The 21,526-nt window shown below is 54.3% G+C and overlaps 1 protein-coding gene across 5 annotated transcripts in view; it reads left to right on the top strand.

Annotated features, from left to right (window-relative positions):
* Positions 1 to 1,120: 1,120 nt before the first annotated feature.
* NTRK3 (neurotrophic receptor tyrosine kinase 3) overlaps positions 1,121 to 21,526 on the top strand; it is a 222,041-nt gene continuing 201,635 nt past the window's right edge. For 2 of the 5 annotated variants that reach the window (XM_086757139.1, XM_086757142.1), the window contains exon 1: positions 1,462 to 1,822. In XM_086757139.1, coding sequence (XP_086613265.1) covers positions 1,575 to 1,822 — 248 coding nt within the window. In that variant the 5' untranslated portion in view covers positions 1,462 to 1,574. The other 3 variants (XM_086757138.1, XM_086757137.1, XM_086757141.1) reach the window with 3 other exon arrangements.

Below are 21,526 nucleotides of genomic sequence, written 5' to 3'. Positions count from 1 at the left end.
CCCGTGCAAAGCCCCGCGCCTGGCAGCAGCAGACCCTTGAAATATTTGGAGTCCTACATCTGTAATTCCTCCCTTCGCCCGTGCTCCTGCCTGCAGCACCGTCCCTTTATCGCCGTGTCTCTGCACGGAGGAGTAGGGACATGAAACTGTTGGGGGGGGGGGGGGGGGGGAGAAGACATGCAGAAAAGCGCTGTAGAAAAGCAGAGCAAATTAAGCAGAGCTCTGATCTGCTTGGGTTTGTGCTTGCCAAAAATGCACCATGCATCTTAATTCGCTCTGCTGTTCAGCTCGCGCTCACTGCTCTCCTGATGCCATTTCGGCGCTCTGAGCTCAGCCTTTTCAACACTTCAGTCTTCCTCTTTCAGGATTTTTTTTTTTTTTTTTTTGCATGTCTGATTGCAGAATCTGCTGCAGGAAGGAAGGGGGAAGCCAGGAGAGGGAGGACGGGAGCCCCGACTCTGGGTGCTCCTGCCTGCGCTTCCCGGCAGCCAGCTCAGTCCCCGTTGCATTTTGGAGGGGAGGGGGGTGTGCGTGTGTGTCTTTTCTAGAAAGTCCTTCCTGGGTGCTCTCCAGTCGCTTTTTTTCCCCACCCAGCCGTCTGATCTGCCTCTCGCTAGGATCCTCTAAAGGAGAAAAAAAAAAAAAAAAGCTGTAATCTACACTGGCTTTTACTCTCCTCCAGTTCAGTTTAATCTTTCTTTCCTCTCCACCCTTGTGTCCGGATTGCGGGGGAGGGGTGGGGGGGGTGGGGTGGGGTGTGAACCCACCCAACAACCAAGCGAAAGGCAGCATCCTCCAAAAGAGGAAAGAGCCTGAGAAAGCAAGAGCCGAGCCAGAGCCCCTCTGCTCTTCCCCCCTCCCACCCCAGCACGAATTTAACCCCAGCTGCAACTTTTCCTGCGCTGGGGCTCCAGCAGTGCTGGGGTGGGTTTTTCCCCCCAACTCCACCCCTCCTCCAAATTGATTTTAGCGAAGAGGGAGGGAGGGGGGGGTGGGGAATCCTTTTTATTGCAGAGCCCGGCTCGCTTTGCAAGCCTTCCTCCTCCTCCTCCTCCCCCCCCTGCTTTTTGTGCCCGCCGCAGCGGGGCTGGCCAGCCCGGGGGAGGGAAGCGATGGGAAGGGGAGGTCGCCCCCTCCTCTCTCCTTCGCTGTGGTTTTTTTTGCAGGTGTGTCAATTTTAATTCTGCCCAGTAGGTGGGACTTGGTGACTTTCGCACCGGGTTTTTTTTTCTTTTTTTTTTTCTTTTTTCTTTTTTTTTTTTTTGTTATTTATTTATTTCCCCAGCCTGCCGTGGCAATCCTCCGGAGCGGCGGGCGCAGGGCGGCCGGGCCAGCATGCATCCCCGCCCGCGGCCGCTGCCGTAGCGGGAATTACAGCCTCTCCGAGCCAGCTGCCAGCATGATTTCATCTGCTGGAGGATTTTTACATCTGATCGCTTGAGGTTTTGGTTTTTTGTTTTTTGTTTTTTTTTTTTTCCTCCCTCTGCCTTTGTTTCCTTCCCCCTTTCCCCCCCCTCCCCTCCCTCCATTCCCCCTTTCCTCCTCCTCCTCTTTTTTAGAAGCAGCAATCGGAGATGGATGTCTCTCTTTGCCCTACCAAGTGCACTTTCTGGAGGGTATTTTTGCTCTGGAGCATTTGGGGAGACTATCTGCTTTCGGTGCTGGCTTGCCCTGCTAATTGTCTTTGCAGCAAGACAGACATCAATTGCAAGAAGCCGGATGATGGGAACCTCTTCCCTCTCTTGGAAGGGCAGGATTCAGGCAGCAGCAATGGCAACACGAGCATCAATATCACGGACATCTCAAGGAACATCACTTCCATGTAAGTGGGGGTCCCCCTCCCGGGGGCTGCGGGCTGGGCTACCGGTTGCGGGGCTCAGGTGCCCTGGGCATCGCTGCCTGTGCGGGGCTCAGCCCTGCTTCCCGAGCAGGGGAGGCTGATCCGGCTTTGCCCCTTACCCTAACCCCTAAAATTGGAAAAAAAAAAAAAAAGCCCAGCAACAGTTTGACCAAGGCTTAAGAGGAATAAAGTAAACGAGATCTGATTCCTTAGCATTCGAGAGAGCAGCAGGCAAAGATGCTAAAGCTGCTGCTTCCTTTAACTGTTTGCTTCTGCAAGGTTGGGGGGGGGGGGTGGGGGGGGGCAACGCCACAGCCACAGACAGCCGCATATATACCCAAATTGGGAGGGAAAAGCAAGTTCTCAGCTACTTGTTCTTCTTCGAGACTTTGGATCCGATTAGAATATCTTTTTTTTTTTTTTTTTTTTCATCCTCACAAGAGAAAACGCTCCCTTCCCTGCCCTGGCTGAGCGTATCCGGAGATCTGCGGTTTCGCCTTTTTAAGGGGTGGGGAAAAAAATAGGACAGTGAGATGTCCCTTAAGTAGCTTATTTAACTCTCATTGTTGAAATTTTGCAACTCGCTGTGGTGCTGCGATAGGATTTGTGTGTTTTCCTCGCGGGGTGGTGGCGGTGGGGAGAAGCATCGGAGCAGGGAGATATTTTTAGTCGAGCACTTTGCGTTTGTTTGCATGCTTGTTTATCTGGAAAATCAACTTGAAGTTGCATTATCCTTGTTTGGAGAGGCAGTTAGTAAAGCCCATGTTAATCTCATCAGCGTGGAGTCGAGAAAGGAATATATTTCCTTCTCCTGAATCCATCATGCTGTGTGTGTGTGTGTGGGGGGGGGAATTCTCATCGCTTCCAATCTCTGCTCTTTATTTTCCAGTACATTTTTGGGTGAGATGAACTCTGAGCCATTTCATTATTCTAATGCTAATTGAAATGTGAGCATTTAGGGAAATGTAGCCCCCAGAGCAAGTTGCCAGTGGGAGTTGAGCAGAGAAGAGGTGGAATCCTTTATTCTGGCAGTTAAATGCAGCAAGGTTTGAAATGAGTAATGGAGGGGTTTTTTTTCTTTTCTTTTTTTTTTTTTCTCCACCTCGATCGCACAGTTGCATGGAGGGAGAGGGCTTTGCTGGGTCTCTTCCTGAGGCTGTTTGGTTTGGTCACAGTGCAATTGCAGCAAAGCCATGGAGTAATTGCAATGCCTCTTTCGCAGCTCTGCTCGTCACCTTTGCTGGGTAAAGATGACGGGAGCCGCTTTTTCCCGCTTGCTTACAGGTGCAGGAGATGCTCAAGCAGGTTTTCAGCAGATACCGCTGACCCTGAACCCCCAGCCCTGCCAGCACAGCTCTGCAAACCCAGCAGCAATGGGGAAAATAAAGGGAAAAACTAATGCTACGCTCCCCTTCCAGTTGCCCCACATTTATCCTGCGTCGCGGTGCTGGAGTATTTTCCCTGTTATGCTGGAGAGATCTGGGTGATGCTGGAGAAGTCAAACTCGTGTTTCATCATCCCCCCCCCCCCCCCCCCCCCCCGTGCTTGTTGTTTGTTGTGGTTTGGTTTTAACCCTTTGGTGGGCAGGGAGCAGCAGGAAAGGCTGCGAAGGGTTTGGAAGCTGCCAGGGTGAGCGAGCGTGCGTTGTCAGAGGCACACATGCATCCGAACCGCTGCGAGAGGTGGTATTGCGTGACGCCTTTGTGCCCAGAAAATGTCTTTACTGCTTTGAAATTGAAAAATGCCCATAAGCAGTCTGTAAAAAGGAGAGAGGCAAAAAAAAAAAAGATAAAAACTGGACAACTCCAGAAACGGAGATGCTGGGTGTTTTTTTTGGAGAGGAGCTTCTTTTAAGTTGGGGAAGATGCCAGTTTTTTGCTGGATGCTGCATGCATCTCTGCTCTGCTGTGAGCAAAGCACGTTCCCTCATCCCCTGCATCGCTGCCGGCCCCACGCCTCCCTCCCTGGGCTTGGGGGCCAAGGCACAGGACTGGGGTGAACCCCAAAATGCAGCAAGGGGCTGAGACTGAGCATGAGTGAAAACTTTCCCCAGGGATCTGTGCTTACCGGGAAAACAGGAGCAGTTTGTAGAGGATGCTTATGGGAGTAGAGGGATGGTTTGGATGGTGTGGGGTAAAGGAGCCACTGCTGGGAGCCAGGATTGAACCCATATTCGTGCTCTTGCGTGGGAAGTATCGTGTCCTGCACTCTTCCAGCTTGATGTCAGGCCTCTCCTTGCCAGCCCCCACATCATGGGTGCCGGGGCGAAGGGTGCATTGAAGCCCAGCCTGGTCATGGCTGAATCACTCCCAGCATGTGGGTCTGATTCAGCTGGGCACTGAACGGCGCTTCTCTCTGCTTGCCGTGCTCACCGGGAGCTTGGCTTCAGCAGGCAGCTCACCTTGTTTGTGGACAAAGGCACCTTAGCCCTGTCCCTGTGGCCAGGGGATGCGATGCTCCAGACGGGTCCTCCCCTCAGGCCCTGGGGAAGGTGGTGGCCTCTGCTCCATCCTGCTGCTGGTGAAAAGGTGACAGGATACAGGGCGGTGAAACTAGTCTGGGGCCAAGCCAGGCCTTACTCATGTCCAGAAGATGAGCTCAGCTTGGCATTCTGAGCTTGGGTGGTGCTGACAAAAGGCAGAGGCCCCTCCGTGCCCGCCCACCCCAACCAGACAAGACCCCCAGCATCTGGGGCGAAGCTGTCAGGAGCTTTGGGTTATTTCACATCTTGGTGGCTGAGACCCCTGAGGCAAGGACGACAGAAGAAGGATGGGAGACACTCAGCCTGCAGCGAGCGCTGCCCATGGAGGCTGGCAGGGCAGACCAGCCCCCTGGGTGCCCACGGTGTGGTACCCCATCACTCAGCCTCCCATTGTACCCCTCAAACAAATGGCTTGCGCTCTGTTTCCTGCTGCTTCTGGTTTCCCATCCATCCTCTTTTTTTTTTTTTTTTTTTCCAGGGAGAGCAGAGCAGCTGCAGTCAGGGCTGGGTGGCTCCTGACCTGGCTGGGAGGGACACTGGGACACAGCATTTGTGCAAATCCAGGCGGTGCCAGGTTAAGGGTGAAGCAGGGCAGGGACAGGAGGTTCCTGCCCTGAGATGGAGGTTGGGTTGGCCTCTGTTCCTCTGCCCTTTCCCAGCCTGCCCAGAAACGTATCCAATTCCGAATCACATCCCTGGGGATGTGGCTCTGCACACAGAGATCCCTGCGAGAGCTGCCAAAGGTCCCATCTAGGCTGGATTGGACCTTGGCCGAGATGGTTCCAGTTTAGAGTCAGGCTGCTGGACTTTCCCCTTTGGATTTGGGGAGAGGAGGACAACGGGGCTGGCATGTGTTCATGCCATCGCTTTTCCCTGTGCAGCTGGGTGGCCTTTGCTGTGTCCCCAGCTGGCTGTGACTTGTGGGGATACTCAAGCTTCCCCTAACCCAGCCTCACCCCTGTGGTGTGGGGCTCCATCCTTGGCAAGACCTCCCTAAAAAGACCAGATGCACAGGGAGAACTTTAGTCCTGGGGGTCCTGCAGCACAAAACCCCTTCTGCCCCTGTGTACCAAGCAGCCGGGGTGTTTGCCACTTTGGGTCCCCATCCATTGCACTGCAGGGTGTCTGGCCAGTGCATGGGGTGGCTGGGCACACCTGGGGGGTGACAGTGGGCGCTGCGTGCCATGGGCGGTCTGGGGAGTTACCCTTCTGGCGGCGTGGGCAGTGCCTGCGTGCGCTGGCACGGAGCGTGGGGAAGGATGGACGGAGGAGTTTGCCATCTGGGCCTCCCTACTTCTCAGCTGTTGCTATGGCACTGCAGAGATGCTGCCAGGCGGGCGGCGGTGGCCTGCGCTTGTCACCCCTGGGCTCCCTTCAGGTAGGGAGATGTCCCTGGTCTAGAAAGCCTTGCTCCCTTACTGAGTCTCACCAGGGGACAGTGGGGTTTCTTACAATAAAATACCCCAACAGGTGGGTTTGCAGAGTTTATTTGTGCAGCTTGTAGCTGCCTTCAACCAAGTAAGATTAATTCAGAGCAACTCCTGAGGAGGTGGGTTGTTGTGGAGTACTATGGGATGCAGGATTTTTTGGGTCTCACAAGGCCAAGGGGAAACATCTTTCCCCTCCATGGACAAGAAAAGCAGCCCCATCCTTTCCTGCAGGGCTGTCCCACCAGCCCACGGCAGCATCCGCTCCATCCCGTGGGCCTGGCTGGGGGTGGGAGAGCTGCGTCAGAGCCAGAGCGGTAGCGCAGCCCCCACTTGCTGCGAGGGAGCTGGGACTGTGTGGGGTGGGGAAGAGCGAGGGGGTGCACAGAGTCAGAGCACCCCTTCGCTGCTGGTGCTGAGAGAGGCAAGGCACTGACGACACCCATGTGCGCCTGCATCTGGGAAGGAGGGAAGAAAGAAAGGGCAAGCATCTTCCTGGAAGGGCTGGAGGGAGCAGAACTTGCTTTGGTGGCCCAAACAGCTGTGATGCTCAAGTTGGTGATTGCTCTGCTCCAGATAACAGGGCACAAACTTTTCCACCCTCTCTGAATCAGCCATAGCATGCCCAGTGTGTCTCATGTGTTGCTGCTCTCTGGAGATGAAGGGCTCTGCATTTCCAAAGCCTCCCATCCTGTCATTCCTCCCATCTCCTGGTCCTGGAGGCTTTGGCTGCTGCAGAGACCATTCAAAATGTCTCTAATTCAATCCAGCTTTGTTTTGCAGGCTCTTGTTTATGCAGAGTGGCTATCCTGAAGCATGTTAGGAAAGGGGAGGTGGGTGCAGCACGAGGCTGTGAGGACAGAAGAGGGTGCAGAGTTGTTGGGGGCAAGGATGAGGGCTGAGATATGGTCTTGAAGCTCGAGTTGCCCTAAGCTGGGAGCACCCATCCTGACTGTCCCCATATTGTCCCCCTTGCTTCAGGGGATCGGGTCCATGGTGGGTGCTGCCCTGTACACCAGAGTAGGTGAACTTGCACCAGGGGCACCCAGGGCTGGGTGCCTCCTCTGGGCTGGCTGCTGGCTCCTTGCCCTGCTCTTACGGCCTTTCTCTCTGCTTGACCAGTCCTGGAAGGAGGTATTTTCCTGGCATGGGTGATGTCTGGGTCTTCGCATACTTCTGCAGCCATCCGGGCGATGTGTAGGGGCAGAGCAGAAGGATTTGGGGTATATGTGCTATAAAAGGTGCTTTTTGGAGGAGCTGGCTGTCAGGGCCAGGTCTCAGCTCTGATTTCCCAGCAGCAACGGAGCTAACACTGAGCAGAGGACAGCAGGCACCTGAGGGTTACAGCCTTGGTTTGTCTGGGACACAGGATTCCTGCTGGATTGAGTCACTTGCCTTTCTGTGCCAGAGTCTGCTGGCATCTCCGCTCCTCTTGTGCCTGATCCCACTGGGGTCCCCAAGTGCTCCCCAGCCATCTCTGCATTGCCTGGCTCTGCTGATGGCCCTCCCCTGCTTTTTCTCTGGGGAGGAGACAATTTTGGTGCCTGCCTGGACTTCCCAGGGTTTTTTTTTTCTGAGCTAAACATGGGGCCTGAGCTGCTGCCTGGACAGGAGGAGCTGGTGACTCGAATGGCTTCAAACTGCATGTGACATCTCCCCATCCCTCATCTCCTGCAGGGTTTGGGGAGGTCTGGGCCAGCTCTGCCTGTTGGCTTGTCTCCCTGGGCTTGGAGAGGTGAGATGGGGATGCTTCAGGTTTAGGACAGGTGTTTTATAGCTGGGAGAAGCAGAGATGGAGGGGAAGAGACTGAGGAAGGACCTTCCTTGCTGCCCTTTGGGGTCGGAGATGTATTCTGCCTCTGGCTAGGGACTTTCATAGATCTTGGTTAGGGAAAGCTCTGTGGGTCTGCTCTACCCTATCAGCTCACTTCTGTGGAGTGACACCTTCACATGCTTTGGCGTGAGGCTGCTGGTGGTCTCCCAAAGGCCTGTGACCACCCATGCACCCAGCAATACTGGATTCTTTCGGTGAACCCCCTGAACAGGCCATGGGGTCACCCCTGGGGAGCCCTCCAGGTATGTTACACTCAGGGATGCTGCCTGCTGCTTGTCCTCAGCGCAGTGCCTTTGCTAGGTGTTGCCCATGAATTTATGGTTGGATCTGGTGCATCCCATTCAAGGGGGGGCTGCAGTCATGTGGGGAGTGAACCAGCCCCTGAGCCTGCCAGGCTTCTGAGAGTGAGCATTAATAATGCTCGTAACTTGCTGTATTATTTACCAGGCACTGTGCAATAGCAGTAATTTTGAGCTTTGGGTTTCCTGCAGCGGAGCTTTCAGCAGGTTGTGTAGGTGCTTTCTAAGCAGGTGTGTTTGACAGTGATGTGTGGGCTCTGGCCTCCTCCAAATCCTCTTAACTCTCCCCTTGGCACCCAGGGATGCGCAGCAAAACCCCTGCCGGGGTGAGTTTGCTGTTCAGAGGCTGCAGTTCATGTGTGGTGGCTGGATATTGTGGGCGCTTTGTGACAGGGGCTTTGAGATGAGGAGCAGCACCCTCCGTTGCCTTGTGCGATGCTCTGGGTCCCGGAACATCGCGCGCACAGCGCCAGGACCACTGGACCACTCCCTGCGTTCACATCCCAGTGTGGTGAGGCCGCTCTGGAGACGGAGGCTGTTTGTGCGGGATCGCTTGTGCGTGGGCGGCTCCGTGGATGTGCCGTAACCCCCAGCCCCGACCGAGCGTCTCCCCTGTGTCCCCCTCCAGGAGCAGCCGCAGCCCGGCTCAGCCCCGGGTCCCCTCTCTCCTCATCCCCTCCTCATACTCTCCACCTCCTCCCCCGGTTTGAGGGTGCCTGTGCCGCTAGAGGGCAAGCGGCAGCTCCAGACAGCCGGTCACGGGCGACTCCGGGGATGGAGCCGGGAACCAAACCGGGCCGGTGGCATCGGGGGCGGTGGCACCTGGGGCGCGGGGGGGTCAGGTCTCTGCTTGCTGGCACACCGATGCGTGTTGTGTGGGAGAGGAGCCTTTGGTCTGGGATGTTCGTGCCTCTCGGTGGGCTCCCAGCTGGGCACCCCGCCGTGTTGGACAGGATCTGGCTGGGTGCTGGGTCACGGTGCTGGCGTGCTGTGGGAGGATGCGGTCCGTGCATCCCCAGGTACCATTTACCTGACCCAGGCAGCCCTTACACCCACGCAGCCCCAGCCCATCTGCGAATTGAAGGGATTTGCAGCTTTTTTGGAAGGTGTTGACCCAGCCGGGGTTGGGTACTGTGGGAAGGTGTTTCTGGGTTTGAGGTGCCTGATCGCGGTGGTGTGCGGCTGTCCATGTCTGGGCTTGTGGCTGTGTGTGATCTCTGAGGAAGCTCCTTACAGCTCTGCCCGTTTTACTGATGGGGAAACTGAGGCACGGAGCAGCTGTGTAACGGGCCTGCAAGCAGCTGAGCGGGGATGGAGACCCTTCAGCTCAGCACTGGCCAGGGTTTAAGGAGAGGCCAAGCATGGAGAAGGGGGTAAACAAGGCTTTAACATTGGTCCTGTTGTATTGAACACCTGAGGAAAGTGTCCCCAGGGAAATCCTGGATGTAGAGGTGAGAGAGTGAAAGCTGTCTCTAGTTGCCTCTGGGGTGACTTGGATGCTCTTTGCTTCTCTGATTAACCCTTTGCTGTAGAGGTTGGATGGAGGTTGGAGGGCTAAAGAGGCCACGTGCCCTTCTCCAAGGGAAGCTGAGAAGAGCTGGTGCTTTCCCTGAGGAAAGGGCTAGTGGTGGTAAAAGCTGGTTTTGACCTTGCAGCATCCTCCATATGCAGCTCCTGAGGGATATCTCCTTGTCCCTGGCAGATAGGCCCTGAGATGGGCTGGTTATTTCATTTCCAGTGATTGCCATGCACTGCCAGCGTGGTGGAAGGGCTGTGACACCCAGTGGTCCCGCAATGCAACAGCAAATGGGCCCCCAGCATCGTGGCATTGGGGTGGCTGTGTGTTGAGGGGTGGGTGATGGATGTGGGTTAGAGCAGTGATATTGCTTGGGGCTTGGGCTTCATTTTTTTGTTTAAGAAAAGCAGATTAAAATCTCTCTGGACTCCCCTTGGAAGACTGCACTGGAGTCAGTGCCCAGTTATCAGGACTCCTCCACCAGCCCTGCTGCCTGTGCCCTTGTGCATCTCCATCCTCCGTGTACCACCCTGTTTCCAGACACTGTGGGGCTGGGGGTCCTGCCCTGTCACCCTCTGTGTGAGACCTGGCCCCTGCTTGCCTCCAAGAGTAGCACCAGGAAAATACGTGCTGTATTTTTAGCTTGTTTTCATGTGACATAGCAGCTGGGGAGCCGAAGGAGAAGCCAGAACCATGTGTGCAGCCAGCTTTCCTCCAGATGCCACCTAATGCTCTGGTGTAGGAGATAATGGAGCCTGTTAGTGTCTGTCCCCGTCCTGTACCCCCTCCTCCAGCATGTGGCATCACCTCCACGTTTGCCTTCTCACAGCTTCCATTGGCCTAGGCAGAAAGAAAAAATGCTTATTCAATTAAAAACAAAAGTCCCAGCAGTGGAGCAGAGAGGTCAGGAGGATTCCCGAGGGAGTGTGGTGTGTGATAGCACAGATGGGTGGCTTGGGATGCTCATCCTTGACCTTGGTGCTTGTTGCAGTGACAACTGAATGACCTTGGTTTCCTGGGGCTCCAGGGAAGGATGTAGGGAGAGGTTGGGCACAGGTGCCATCCCCATGCAGCTCCTTCCCTGCAGCCTTCTTATGGCTCTGTGCTGGGCTCAGTTGTGCTAGGGATGGCACAGGGCACTGGTGCCTTTGCTGGCTGTCCTGCACTGTCCCTGGGGGCTAAGTGAGTAGCAGCAGATGTGAGCATGGTGAAATCCCTGTCCTCCTGGGTTGTGCAAGGCTATCCATTAACTAGCTCTCCCCAGGTGGTTCCCACTAGGAAATGTTAATGTGGAAATGCTCAGATGCTGGGAATCCGGGTGCTGCTGAGGACCCTGCATGCTCAGGGTTTTGCCAAGGATAAATTAGGAACATGAGTGCTCAGCTGGGCTGCAGCAATGCCAGGCTCTACCTCCTGACCCTGCTGAGACAAGCAGCTCACAGGGAAGAGCCTGGGTACCTCCAGCTGCTGACCTTCCTTCTGCTCCTGGACCAGCTCTGGCCTCATTCCCCAGCCCACGCTCTCAATGGAGATGCTGTGCAGTGACCTGGGCTGGAAACCAGGAGCTGTGACTCTCTGGTCTGTGATCCAGCTGTGCAGATGCTCCCTTGGGCTGCCTGCCCTTCTCCTGGACCACAGCCCTCCTCTTGCCTGCTTCTAACCCAGATAGGCAAGACCAGCTTGGGCATCCATCGTGTCCATCCCGGTACAGATGGGCTTGCCTCTAGGGAGCTCTGTGACTCATGTGGCTGGAAGGATCTCTTGTCCCCCAAACCTCTTGGATGTGGCTGAGTGCTCCTGGGGCAATGATGCAGGTCCTGGTTTTGGCTGTCACCTGCCATGCCTGTGTTCTCCCAGCCAAAATATATCCTAGGACAAGTGAGCTGAAAGCCACCAAGTCACATGGTGGCTGCAGCTGAGCAGCCTGGGGAGCAAGCGAAGTTTAGGAGGACACAGGGTCAAGGATGAATGACCTTGGGATGCCAGGGCTCCAGGGAAGGATGCAGGGAATTCTTGGAGAGCTTTTTTGTCCTCTTGGAGCAATCTTTGTGCCAGTTAAGAGAAGCTGAGTGTTACTGGGGTTGTTTCTTAGTTTGAGCCTCACATGGGCTCTGAACATATTTGTGCTGCCAGTGTTCTCACAGGCTGTCTCAGGCTCCACAGTGGGGAGGGCAGAGTAGCACACAGCCGGATCAGCGTTGGGGCAGCAGCCTGGTGCTCCCTTGGTGAGTTCTGTGCCCCTCATTTCAGGTCGGGGCAGATGCTGGCGGGTGTCCTCAGGGGCATCAGAGCAAAACCCGAGCTCAAGGAGTGCGCGCAGGGCTCTGATGTGGTTCAGGGATGCTGGCTGGGCAGAGAGGGAGCCTGTACAACAGGGAGCTCTGTGGAGCCTGGCACCCAGGGGGTTAACAGCAAGGTGCACGGTACAGCTGGAGGGGATTTGGGAGAGGCAGAGCCTAATGAGGCTGAAAAGGTATCAGGTGGAAAAGCTGAGGTGTGGGCACCGAGGGATGCTGGGATTTGTGGGTGAGGCAGGTGTGGTTGCTGTGCTCCTGGTGAGATGCTGCAGCAGTGGTTTTGGGAAGAGGAGCTGAAGCTGGGATGCTCTCAGGTACGAAGCAGTGTGCATTTCTTGCTCTGGCTCTGGGCGGGGGGCAACTGGGAGGGAGGTGGGTGCCTGTGGCAGGTCCCAGAGCAGCCCTGGCTGCCTGCTCAGTGGTGGGCTGTGGCAATGTGTGCTGGTGCCTTTGTGTCCCCCCAGCGCTTTGTGGGTTGATCCTCTGGCCCACGGGAGCACAAGCCCTTGGCTCCTCAGTTGCAGTTGAGATCCCATTCCGGGGCCAAGAGGCAATGCTTTGGGAACCCTGCCTGGAAATCCTCCTCTCTGTGCCTTGCCCTGCCTGCATTCTCCTCTGGGTCTCAATGGCCAAAGTTCCCGATGTCCCCAGTCTGGGCTGTGCCTGGTGTTGTTTTGTGTTGCAGACAAGCTCTCCCTTCCAGGAAAGATGGCAGTGGGATCCTCAGGCTTTGCCCCTGGACTTATCCGCAGCCCTGGGCAGGCTGCCCAGCACCCAAGGTGCTCTGGGGTGCCCTGGCCCCCAGGGAAGGATCCCTGCTTTCCAACAGGCACGGGTAACATAGATTTATTTATTCAGAGACTTAACTAGCATCTTTAAATATTAAATAGTAAACAAACTGCATCTAGAGGGATCAACATTTACAAACAGGATTTTTATTAATTTTTTTTTCCCCCTCTTTTTGGGACGTGCACTTGTTTAAGTGTTTGGGGAGGAGCTGCTGTGTGTGCGCTCTGGTTGGTGGGCGAGGGACTGACTCACAGTGCTGCTGGTGAAGGAGAGGGAGAAGACCTGGTGAAGGAGCATGAACAGAGAGGAGGGCTGGGAAAAAGTGGGAATGTGTGCTCAGGGCATGGGTATCGGGGAATTGCAGACCCAAGTTGCTGGATTTAGGGAATTCTTTGTGGGATGTGCCATCCTCCTCCTGCCCAGGTGGATGGAAGGGGACAGGGAGGAGATGGAGGGGCTAAGAAGGAGACGAAGGTTCCTGCCATGTCATGGCTAATTGCCATCAAGAGGTGGTGGTCCCTGCAAGGGGAGGTGGTTTGCAACTGATCTGCATCCTATTATCTCTGCAAATGGAGGCCTGCCTGGTAGCGGAGTACACTGGGGGTTATTTATTGGCAAAGCACTCTACAGTTTTAATTTTTCCTTTTTGCTTATTCGGGCTTTAGCTCCAGAGGAAAATAGCCTGGGGTGGCTTTGAAATGGATTCTCTCTGCCCCATTAACTTATTCAGTGAGTTTAATGGCCCTTTTTTTTTCTCTGAGCCTTGAAGCCATCATTAAAAGGCAGAGATTTATAAAAGCAAAGATACTCCTGAGCTTTAGTCAAACTTTGGGGTGGCGAGGTGGGGGCAATGGCATTGCTGCTGCCTGCGGTTCGGGTGAAGATGTATGTACGAGTGTTTGTTCAGGAATGGTGTGTAGTTGGATGCTGCTGTCATGCCTCTGGAAGTTTTACATGGAGAAGAGAAGCAGCTTGCTCTGGTGATGCCCTGGTGCTTGTGTGTGCCCGTGTTTCTCTGCTGGGGAGATGCCCCTGGGGAGCTGCGGGACCAGCTGCGCTGTGCTGGGAGTGAGCCCTCACCTACGAGCGATGGGATGTTATCGGAGCTCTTAAGTGTGGGGCTATTGGCCAGTGTGGCTCGTAACCCTTCTGCAGTGCAAAGCTGCCGTCTCTCCAAACTAAAGGTGAGAAACTTATTCTCTTGCCTTGTGTAGGCTGCTCATAACTTTATTTTCATCACGTTTATGCCATGCCAAGGCTGGGCAGTGCTTGATGCTTTCGTGGGTGGCTGTGGTCAATGCTTGGAGCCCTTCCCCTCCCTCCCTCTGCAGTGGCCTATGGTCTACTGCACCCCAGTGCTGAGCAATCCAGCTCTGTGAGAAATTTGGTGTTCCCTCCAGGGACTGCATTTGTTAAGCATGTGGTCTCCTTGTATCTGGTGCAACATCATCTGGGGACTGTCCGGAGAATGAGACAGATGAAATGTCTGAGTGAATTCCCTTTCTTAGGCTCTTCTAGGACGAACCTCTCCACCGTTTGTGCTGCAAACCAGACCTGGTGTCTTTTTGGAGTAAATGTAGAAGCATGTAAGATGTGGGTTGGCATGTAATGTAGGTGCCATGGTTGAATTTTTGGTCCCCAGGCCATGATATGTTGCAAACATCACTTTTGCATAGGCAGTCCTTGGCTTGTCCCCCTGATGAGGAGTGGTGGCAGGGATGGGCTGTGGGCTGCAGGGTTTCCTGAGTAGCTCTGGAACTTTAAGTCAAGCTGGTCCTGGCACCTCCGGCAGTGGCAGAGGCCAATGTGGTGCCTGTCATGCTTCCCTGAGTGCCCTGCACAGCGTGGTGTGTGCTGATGGGAGGATGTCACAATGTGGTGGAGTGGCAACCAGAGTCTTGGTGCCAGGACAACTTTTCCTGTGTATTTCTTACTTTTTTTTTTTTTCACTCTATGTGCAACCCTTGAGGTTAATGCCTGGCAGTGTGAGCACGGTCAGGCATCACCTGCCCATCTTCATGCCCAGCCTGGCCTCTGCTGGCTCAGGGATGCTGCTAGTATGAGCCTGGGCTGGGAGGTTTGTGACAGCTGGAGACCCAAACATGCTGCCACTTGTGTTTGCCCTGTGCACTTGAGGTGTGAATCCCCCACCAGCCCTGCTGCCGTTCAGGAGTGGAGGGGAAGATGCGGTGGTGGAGGGAAAGGACCTGCTTGCCCAAACTGATGTGCTCAGGGTTGCGCATGTGGGGCTGACCCCAGACCCTGGCTCCTGCTGGGTGCCAGAAGCAGCTGGAAAATGAGACTGGAGACTGGGTGATGTGACTCGTGTGTGTGCTAGCAGCCCTGGGATGGAGGGGTGGCAGACCATCACCCCTGCCTGCCTGTCGCCAGCCTAGCAGCCCCATCCCAGCAGCAGTGAGGAGCCTTGGCATCAGGAGAAATGCTGCAACGTTGCCAGCGGATGGGCTGCATCAGACCCTGGCAGGAAGGGGCTGTGGGTCTTGCCAGGAGGGCTTCTAGGCTGAGGAGATGTCCGAGGCTTTGCTATTTGTAGTCTCCCTGGAGGGACTGACCACAGAGCCTGGCCTTGGAGCACTGCCCTGGGGTTGTGGCAGGACAGGGACATACTGAAATGACCCTGAGGGTTCCATGGCCAAGCAGAAGCTAGCTACAGCCTGTAGCCGCGCTGGGACAGGGAGACCCCTGATGCTGGCCTGTCCGTGACCTCCAGACAAAGGGGGAGGCTCGTAGCAAATCCATCTGCTCCTGCACCCCTCCCTGGGTCACAGCGGTCAGGGGAAGGAGACACTCATTTCCTAATAAACACCCATAATCAGTACCTCTCCCCTGCCCCTGTAAATCCTTGCCTCCTGGGTGCTACCTGCTGTGTAAATCGCTGGTGACCCTGTAAATCACCCTCTGCTTTGCTCCGCCTCCCCTGAAACTGACCCTTGCCTGTAAATCCTCTGTCCTCATCGGTTTTCTGCTGCCAACCCCCCTTGCTCTGCCTGTGTAAATCCTGAGCCCTGGTGAGGCTGGGTGGGATGGAGGAAGGGGGAAGGTGGAGTGATGGAGGGCAGCTGCCTCAGGGCCAGTTAATCCCTCCCAGCATCTCCCCTGGGACTCACTCACAGGCAGGAGTTGGTGGAGGACGTTCTGCCCGGTTGCTTGTGGGGAAGGTCATCCTGGTGCTGGAAGCGGGACATGGCTGAAGATGACAGCCCAGCCCCTGGGCTGCAGCCAGCTGGGTGCAAGCTGGAGGGTGTTGCTGGAGCCTGTGCCTGACCGCAGACATCCCAGTCTGTGGGAGGTCTCTGGAGCGGGCTGCTCCCCCGGGACCTGTTTTTGAGATGTAAAAATAGCTAGAGCAGAGCAAAAATCTCAATGTATTCCTCAAGTGGTTAGGGTCATCCCATAGCCTGTCTTCATTGTGTTGCTATCTGAGGTCCCTTCAGATAGGGGGGAGGGAGCTGTGGGCAGCAGAGGTCCCTTGTGGTGTTGGAGAACCATCACCTGAGCTTCTGCTGGATGTCGGTACCCTGTTTCTGAGCCCTGAGTTTGCTGGGATGACCATGCTGTGGTTTTTCCCACTATAATGATGCTGCAACAGCATGTAGGAGCTGAAGCAAGGGGTCTGGCAGAGACCTGACCCAAGGGAGGTGGAGGAAGCCAAGCATGGGGGCATCAGCTCTGTTCTGTGAGGTGTGTTGTCCGTAACATCAGCCTCACTGCTCAGCCAGGGCCACGGCTGTGTAAAAGGAAGTGTTTGTGCCTTTTGGGGCAAGACTGCAGCTAGAGCGGATGGCTTGGCTCGTGTGGGTGGCTCAGGCTCGATCCAGGCTGGTAGCACTGTTACTTTGCCATGGATGGGGTCTCCCAAGGGTGCATACGCACACCGGGCACCCAGACAGGAGGCTTGGATGGTGGGTGATGTTTGATGTGGAAAATACTGAGCCTTGCTGCGTCCAAAGACTTAGCGAGTGGAAACCGATTATGCTCAGGCAGAGCTGCCTTTTTCTTCCTAATGAGCAGGAGCAAGCATTACCCTGAAATCCGTGAGCAGCTCTACCCTGCTCCCACAGAGGTCAGTGGAGCACGCAGATGAAGATGCACAGTCAGAGCCAGGATGGGGTCACCGGAGCATTTCGGGATGGTGCTGTCTGCAAAGCTGCTGCGTGCGCATGGGGTTTAGAGAATTCTGCTTGGCTCCCCGTGGAGGAAAACACTGCAGGAGATTTGAATGCCTTGTGATGTGGCTTTCTGGGTGCCCCAAATCTCCAAGGTGTGAGTGGGAAGCTGGGGTGCTGGCCGAAGGTGGGGGGAGCACAGCCGTTCCTGAGGTCTTTCTGCAAGCCCCAAGCCTGGAGGAGCTCCTCAACCACCAGAGTGGCTTGGGATTTGGTGTGTAGATGTGCTGGCGCCGGCCCGCCATGGACCACGTGTCCTCTGGAAAGGCACCGACCAGTGTCATCTGTGGCTCAACTCCTCCCAATTGCTTGGAGGGTGTTTGCCAGAAAACTTGCAAGAAAAGTGAGATGATGCTCCGGGATGGGTGATTTAGGCGTAAATATTGCTGTTCACACTGCTGGTGGGGCTCTGCAATGGACCTGGGCTTGACCCAGCTGGGTGTTTCCTTTAGACCTTTCTCCTGCTGCCAAACCTTTTTTTTTTCCTATTACTTTTTTTCTTCTCTATCTTGTTTCTGAGGCCAGTTTTGTATTAACCACAGGGTTTACCATCCCGCTGAGCTCTGTCTTTGGGAGGAGGATGGAGGAGATGTGCACGGTGGCAGCGTGGGGATGCAAACCGCAGTGGGGAAGGCAGGGGGCAGCGGAGGAGAGCAGAGGCAGATTTTCAAAATCCATACAAATATCAAAAATAAATTTCCACCAAACGCTTCCAGTCCTGCAGTATTAAGAAAGTGAAGCACTAGAGGATAAGAAAAGCATGAGCAATAACAGCAGGGATTTAGAAAGAATAAATCTTGCCAGACAAACCTGATTGCTTTTTCTTTTTGATGGAATCACAAAATTAGTGGCTGAGCGGAACGTGGAAATCCTAATATATTTGGATTTAGCAAAGCATTTGATATAGTGTCTCGCCAAATCTTACTCTTAAAATTAGTTCAGTTTGCCTTGGATACGATGCTGCCAAATGGACTGAAAACTGGCCTCGGCCCCTAAGCAAATAGCGATGGACTGCGTTTGGGGAGATGGGGAGCTGCGGGAGCAGAGCTATGATCTGGCACTTTTTTTGTGAGAAAAAAAACCCAAAACAACAGAAAACTCCAAAAATAATAATAATAAAAAAACCCCAGGAATGTGGCCTCAGTTTGAGGTAGCTTATTATGGGGAATATTGGCAAACTATAGAGAGTTCAGAGGCAAGAAATGGGGGGAAAAAAAAGCCATTGGAGGGGTCAGGTTACCCCTGGAGGGAGGTGGGGGCTGAGAAAGTCCCAGGGCTGGAGGCATTTCGGGGAGGAGCAGGTGGTGACCTGTGGGGCCAGGATGAATATTTGGGCTGTAGTTGGGACCTGGCAGCAAGCACCTCAGCGCCTTCGCCCCCGCGCAGCGGAGAATGGCTAAGCTTCCCATTTCACGGCCCTTTCCAGATATTATCGAATAAGCCGGGGAAAATATTCACTGTGACTGTCAGACGGAACATCCCTGACCGGGGGAGCGGGGCACGTTTCCTCAGGGAAAATCTTGCGTCTCAGAGCAAGCACAAGGAGATGGCCCTGGGTGATCTGGGTTAGTAGATGGGGATTTTCCTGGGTCAGATCCTTGATTGGGTAGCTGAGAGGTGATTATAGCTACCTTGAGATGCTGCCTCCTGCAATATCTGTCTGCACCTTGTAGGTGTTTGTTTATCATCAGGGAAAAGTCTGGGAAACTGCTGGTGGCAGCTGTGGTGCAGATGTGAGGATGACTGAGTCCCTGCGTGTTGAAAGGCTCGTGGAGAGGTGGTGGCCCCCTGGCCACCTTGCAGAGGTAGAGCAGGAGAGTTTGATGCCCTTTGCAGGCTTTTATATGAGAGGGTTGATCCCTGGCCATGGAGATCAGGAAGGATGAGGTCTTCCAGCAAGTTTATCCATGAAGATGTCTGTCCGTCTGGCATGCTGAGCTCTTGGAGTCTGTAAGTGCTTGCTTGGGGCCTGGAAGAGATGCTGAGTGTGTGGAGGCTCTTGGCATAACCTTAGCAGTTCCCAGGAGAGGAAGAAACGCGTGTCCATCAGGATGGCTATTTCAGATCAATTGGGTGCTACCAGGACCATTGCCCTCCACTGCCAGCTAGATGGCTTGGGTGAGCCAGGCCTTTCAAGCAATTCTGTGCCTTTTGATTCAAATGCAAAGAAATTTTCAGTAGAGGAATGGCAGCTTGCTAACGGGGACTTTGTGTAAGGAGCAGCTACTTTGCACCGGTGGTGGGGCAGGAGTTAGCTGGGCTGAAGCACAGTTAGGGAGAAAGCTGCGGAGAGGCACTGGGAAGGGCTCCTAGAAGATGGAGTGGTCTTGTGTTTGTGACATGGTGTCCCTGGAGGAGCACAGGGTTTCTTCACCCCTGCCATGGTCCTTCAAGTGGTCCCACCTTTGCATTGCCCCAAGCAAAGAGCCTACTGCGGGGGCAGGCTGAACCAGGCACAGTTTGGGAAGTGTTTTTAGCTGTTCTAATTGTGGCAAATAAATGCCATTCTTACTTGTTGAGATTGAGCTATGGCTAAATCACAACTAGTTCTAATGATGATAATTACCGGATTTCAATATTTATAGAAACGGGCGCTTCCTTCATACCGGCGGCTGCCGCTGTGCTCTCACCTTCACAGATCGAAACCTTGGCTCATTATCGCTGTAGCTATTTATTTACTTGCACATTTTTAACCCACAGATGGCAACGTATGAGAGATCTGAAATGATACGAGCCCACTGGGGATGTTGTAGTCTTCGGGCAGAAGCTGTGGGATGAATAGGGAAGCATCTTCCAAGGACCTGTCGGTTGGATTCTTGCTTTTTGGGCACTCTTGAGAGACGGTCTAAGATCTGCAAGCTTGCCTGGGTCTGATGAGGCTTAGCCTGCAAAGGGTGGAGGTGGCTGTGCATATTTTTGCATACGTTACCACGGTGGATGGCTGCCTCTGATTGCTGTGTGCGCGGAAACATGCACAGGCTGTAACTGGAATGGAGCTTAAAGGTGAGACGACCCGAAATGGCTGGAGTCCCGTAATGCTGGACTTAGAGGAGCTTGTGGAAAGGGTTCTGGGAAGTTCCTGCCTGCAGCAGCAGCTTCTGGACATCTTGATTTAGCAGCATCCTTCTCCAGCTTGGCACTGCAGAGGGGTGGACACCTTTTGGAGCGTGTGGGTACAGAGCCATGCGTGTAGGTGGCATGCGTGCCCATCACCCAAGCCTGCGATGGGTGTGCAGACCTCCCTGGGCTGTATCAAACCAGCCCCGTTGCTTGATCCCAGCCTGCGGATCCTCACCAGCATCCAGACCCATGAGCCCGTCGGGTCTGAGACTCCCTCCTTAAGCAAGGTGTAGAAAAGATTCACTTATTCAATTTGCTATCTCTCCAGTGCCACATAAGCTGTATTGATAAATTAATCTTATATTGTTGTGACTAAACAGCCCTGCAATTTTTTACACTGTGCAGTCTAATCTGTCTTGACAGCTGTATCATTAGTTTATATTTGTTGTAATCTTATTCACTGTGTTGGCTGTGGGGAGGTTTTATTTGAGGCGCTGTGCTGCTATGCAGGCACTGGGTACAGTGAGCATCTCTCCGCTGGGCATCTCAGGGTGCTGTGGGGTGCAGCTGAGATGCACCCAGGCAGCCACCTGGGTGTCCTCCCCAGGGACCAGCCCCAAAATACTGCTCTGCTGCCTGGTAGCAGCATCCCTAGGGCTGACCCAGCCTTGTCAAAGCATCCCTCATCCCTACTGCTGGGATTTTGATGGGGGCCCCTGGGTTGGGGTACAGACAGTGAAAAGGTGGATATTGGGAGATTAGCATCTTAAGATGTGCTGAAAGGTTTGCTGTATGATGAGGGATAAGTTGTTTTCTCATCTGTGCTTTAGTTTTGTGTGGCATGGGATGGTCCCTGCTCCATCGCTGAGGTTGCCTTTTGGTCACGAGAGCAAAAAGGGCTGCAGGAATGTGAACTGCACAGTCTGTTACCCAGACCTTTGGGGATATTGCATGAGGGATAGTGATGCTCGCTGGTTTAGTATCGTGAGATGGAGGTGGCAGTGTCACAAGTGGCTGGTTGCACCCCCAGCTCAAGCCTGGGTTTGCTGTCCCTGGTTCTTGTGGGGCCAGTTCAGGCCTCTCTGTTGCTTTTGCAGAGATTCTTTGCTTTGTAGACAGTTTTGCACGAAGCTTCTTCCAAAAACAGCTCCCCAAAACTGTGAAGCAAGATTGTGGACTGGCGCAATGAGATTTTTGCCAGCAGGGAGCAAGAGAGACTGTGTTCCCTGGATATGGGACAAAATGGAGGGAGTGCGAAGCATTTTGGCTGGTACTTTGTGCTTTAGGCCTTGACTCTGCTAAATCTGGATGGGAAAGGACAGTTGCTGGAGTGCAGACTCCTTTTACAGTGTCTCTGACCAAGCCTGGATGACTCAGTAACAGCTCAAGCCTGTACTCTCTTGAGAGCATCCTTTTGGATGGCTGAGCCCAGAGAGTTGTTGTGAACGGAGTTAAATCCAGCTGGTGACTGGTCACAGGCGATGTTCCCCAGGGCTCAGATTTGGGGCCAGTCTTGTTTAATATCTTTATCAACTATCTGGATGAGGGGGTTGAGTGCTCCCTCAGTAAGTTTGCAGGTGACACCAAATTGGACAGGGGTGTCGATCTGCTTGAGGTTAGGAAGCTTCTGCAGAGGGACCTGGGCAAGCTGGACTGATGGGCTGAGGTGAATCATATGAGGTTCAATAAGGCCAAGTGCTGGGTCTTGCACTTCGGTCACAACAACCCGATGCAACGCTACAGTCTTGGGGAAGACTGGCTGGAAAGCTGTCCAGCAGAAAGGGGCCTGGGAGCG

This window comes from Chlamydotis macqueenii, chromosome 12, assembly GCF_036417535.1.
Source record: "Chlamydotis macqueenii isolate bChlMac1 chromosome 12, bChlMac1.mat, whole genome shotgun sequence".
NCBI classification, from domain to species: domain Eukaryota; kingdom Metazoa; phylum Chordata; class Aves; order Otidiformes; family Otididae; genus Chlamydotis; species Chlamydotis macqueenii.
This window is presented reverse-complemented; position numbering and strand designations above follow the sequence as displayed.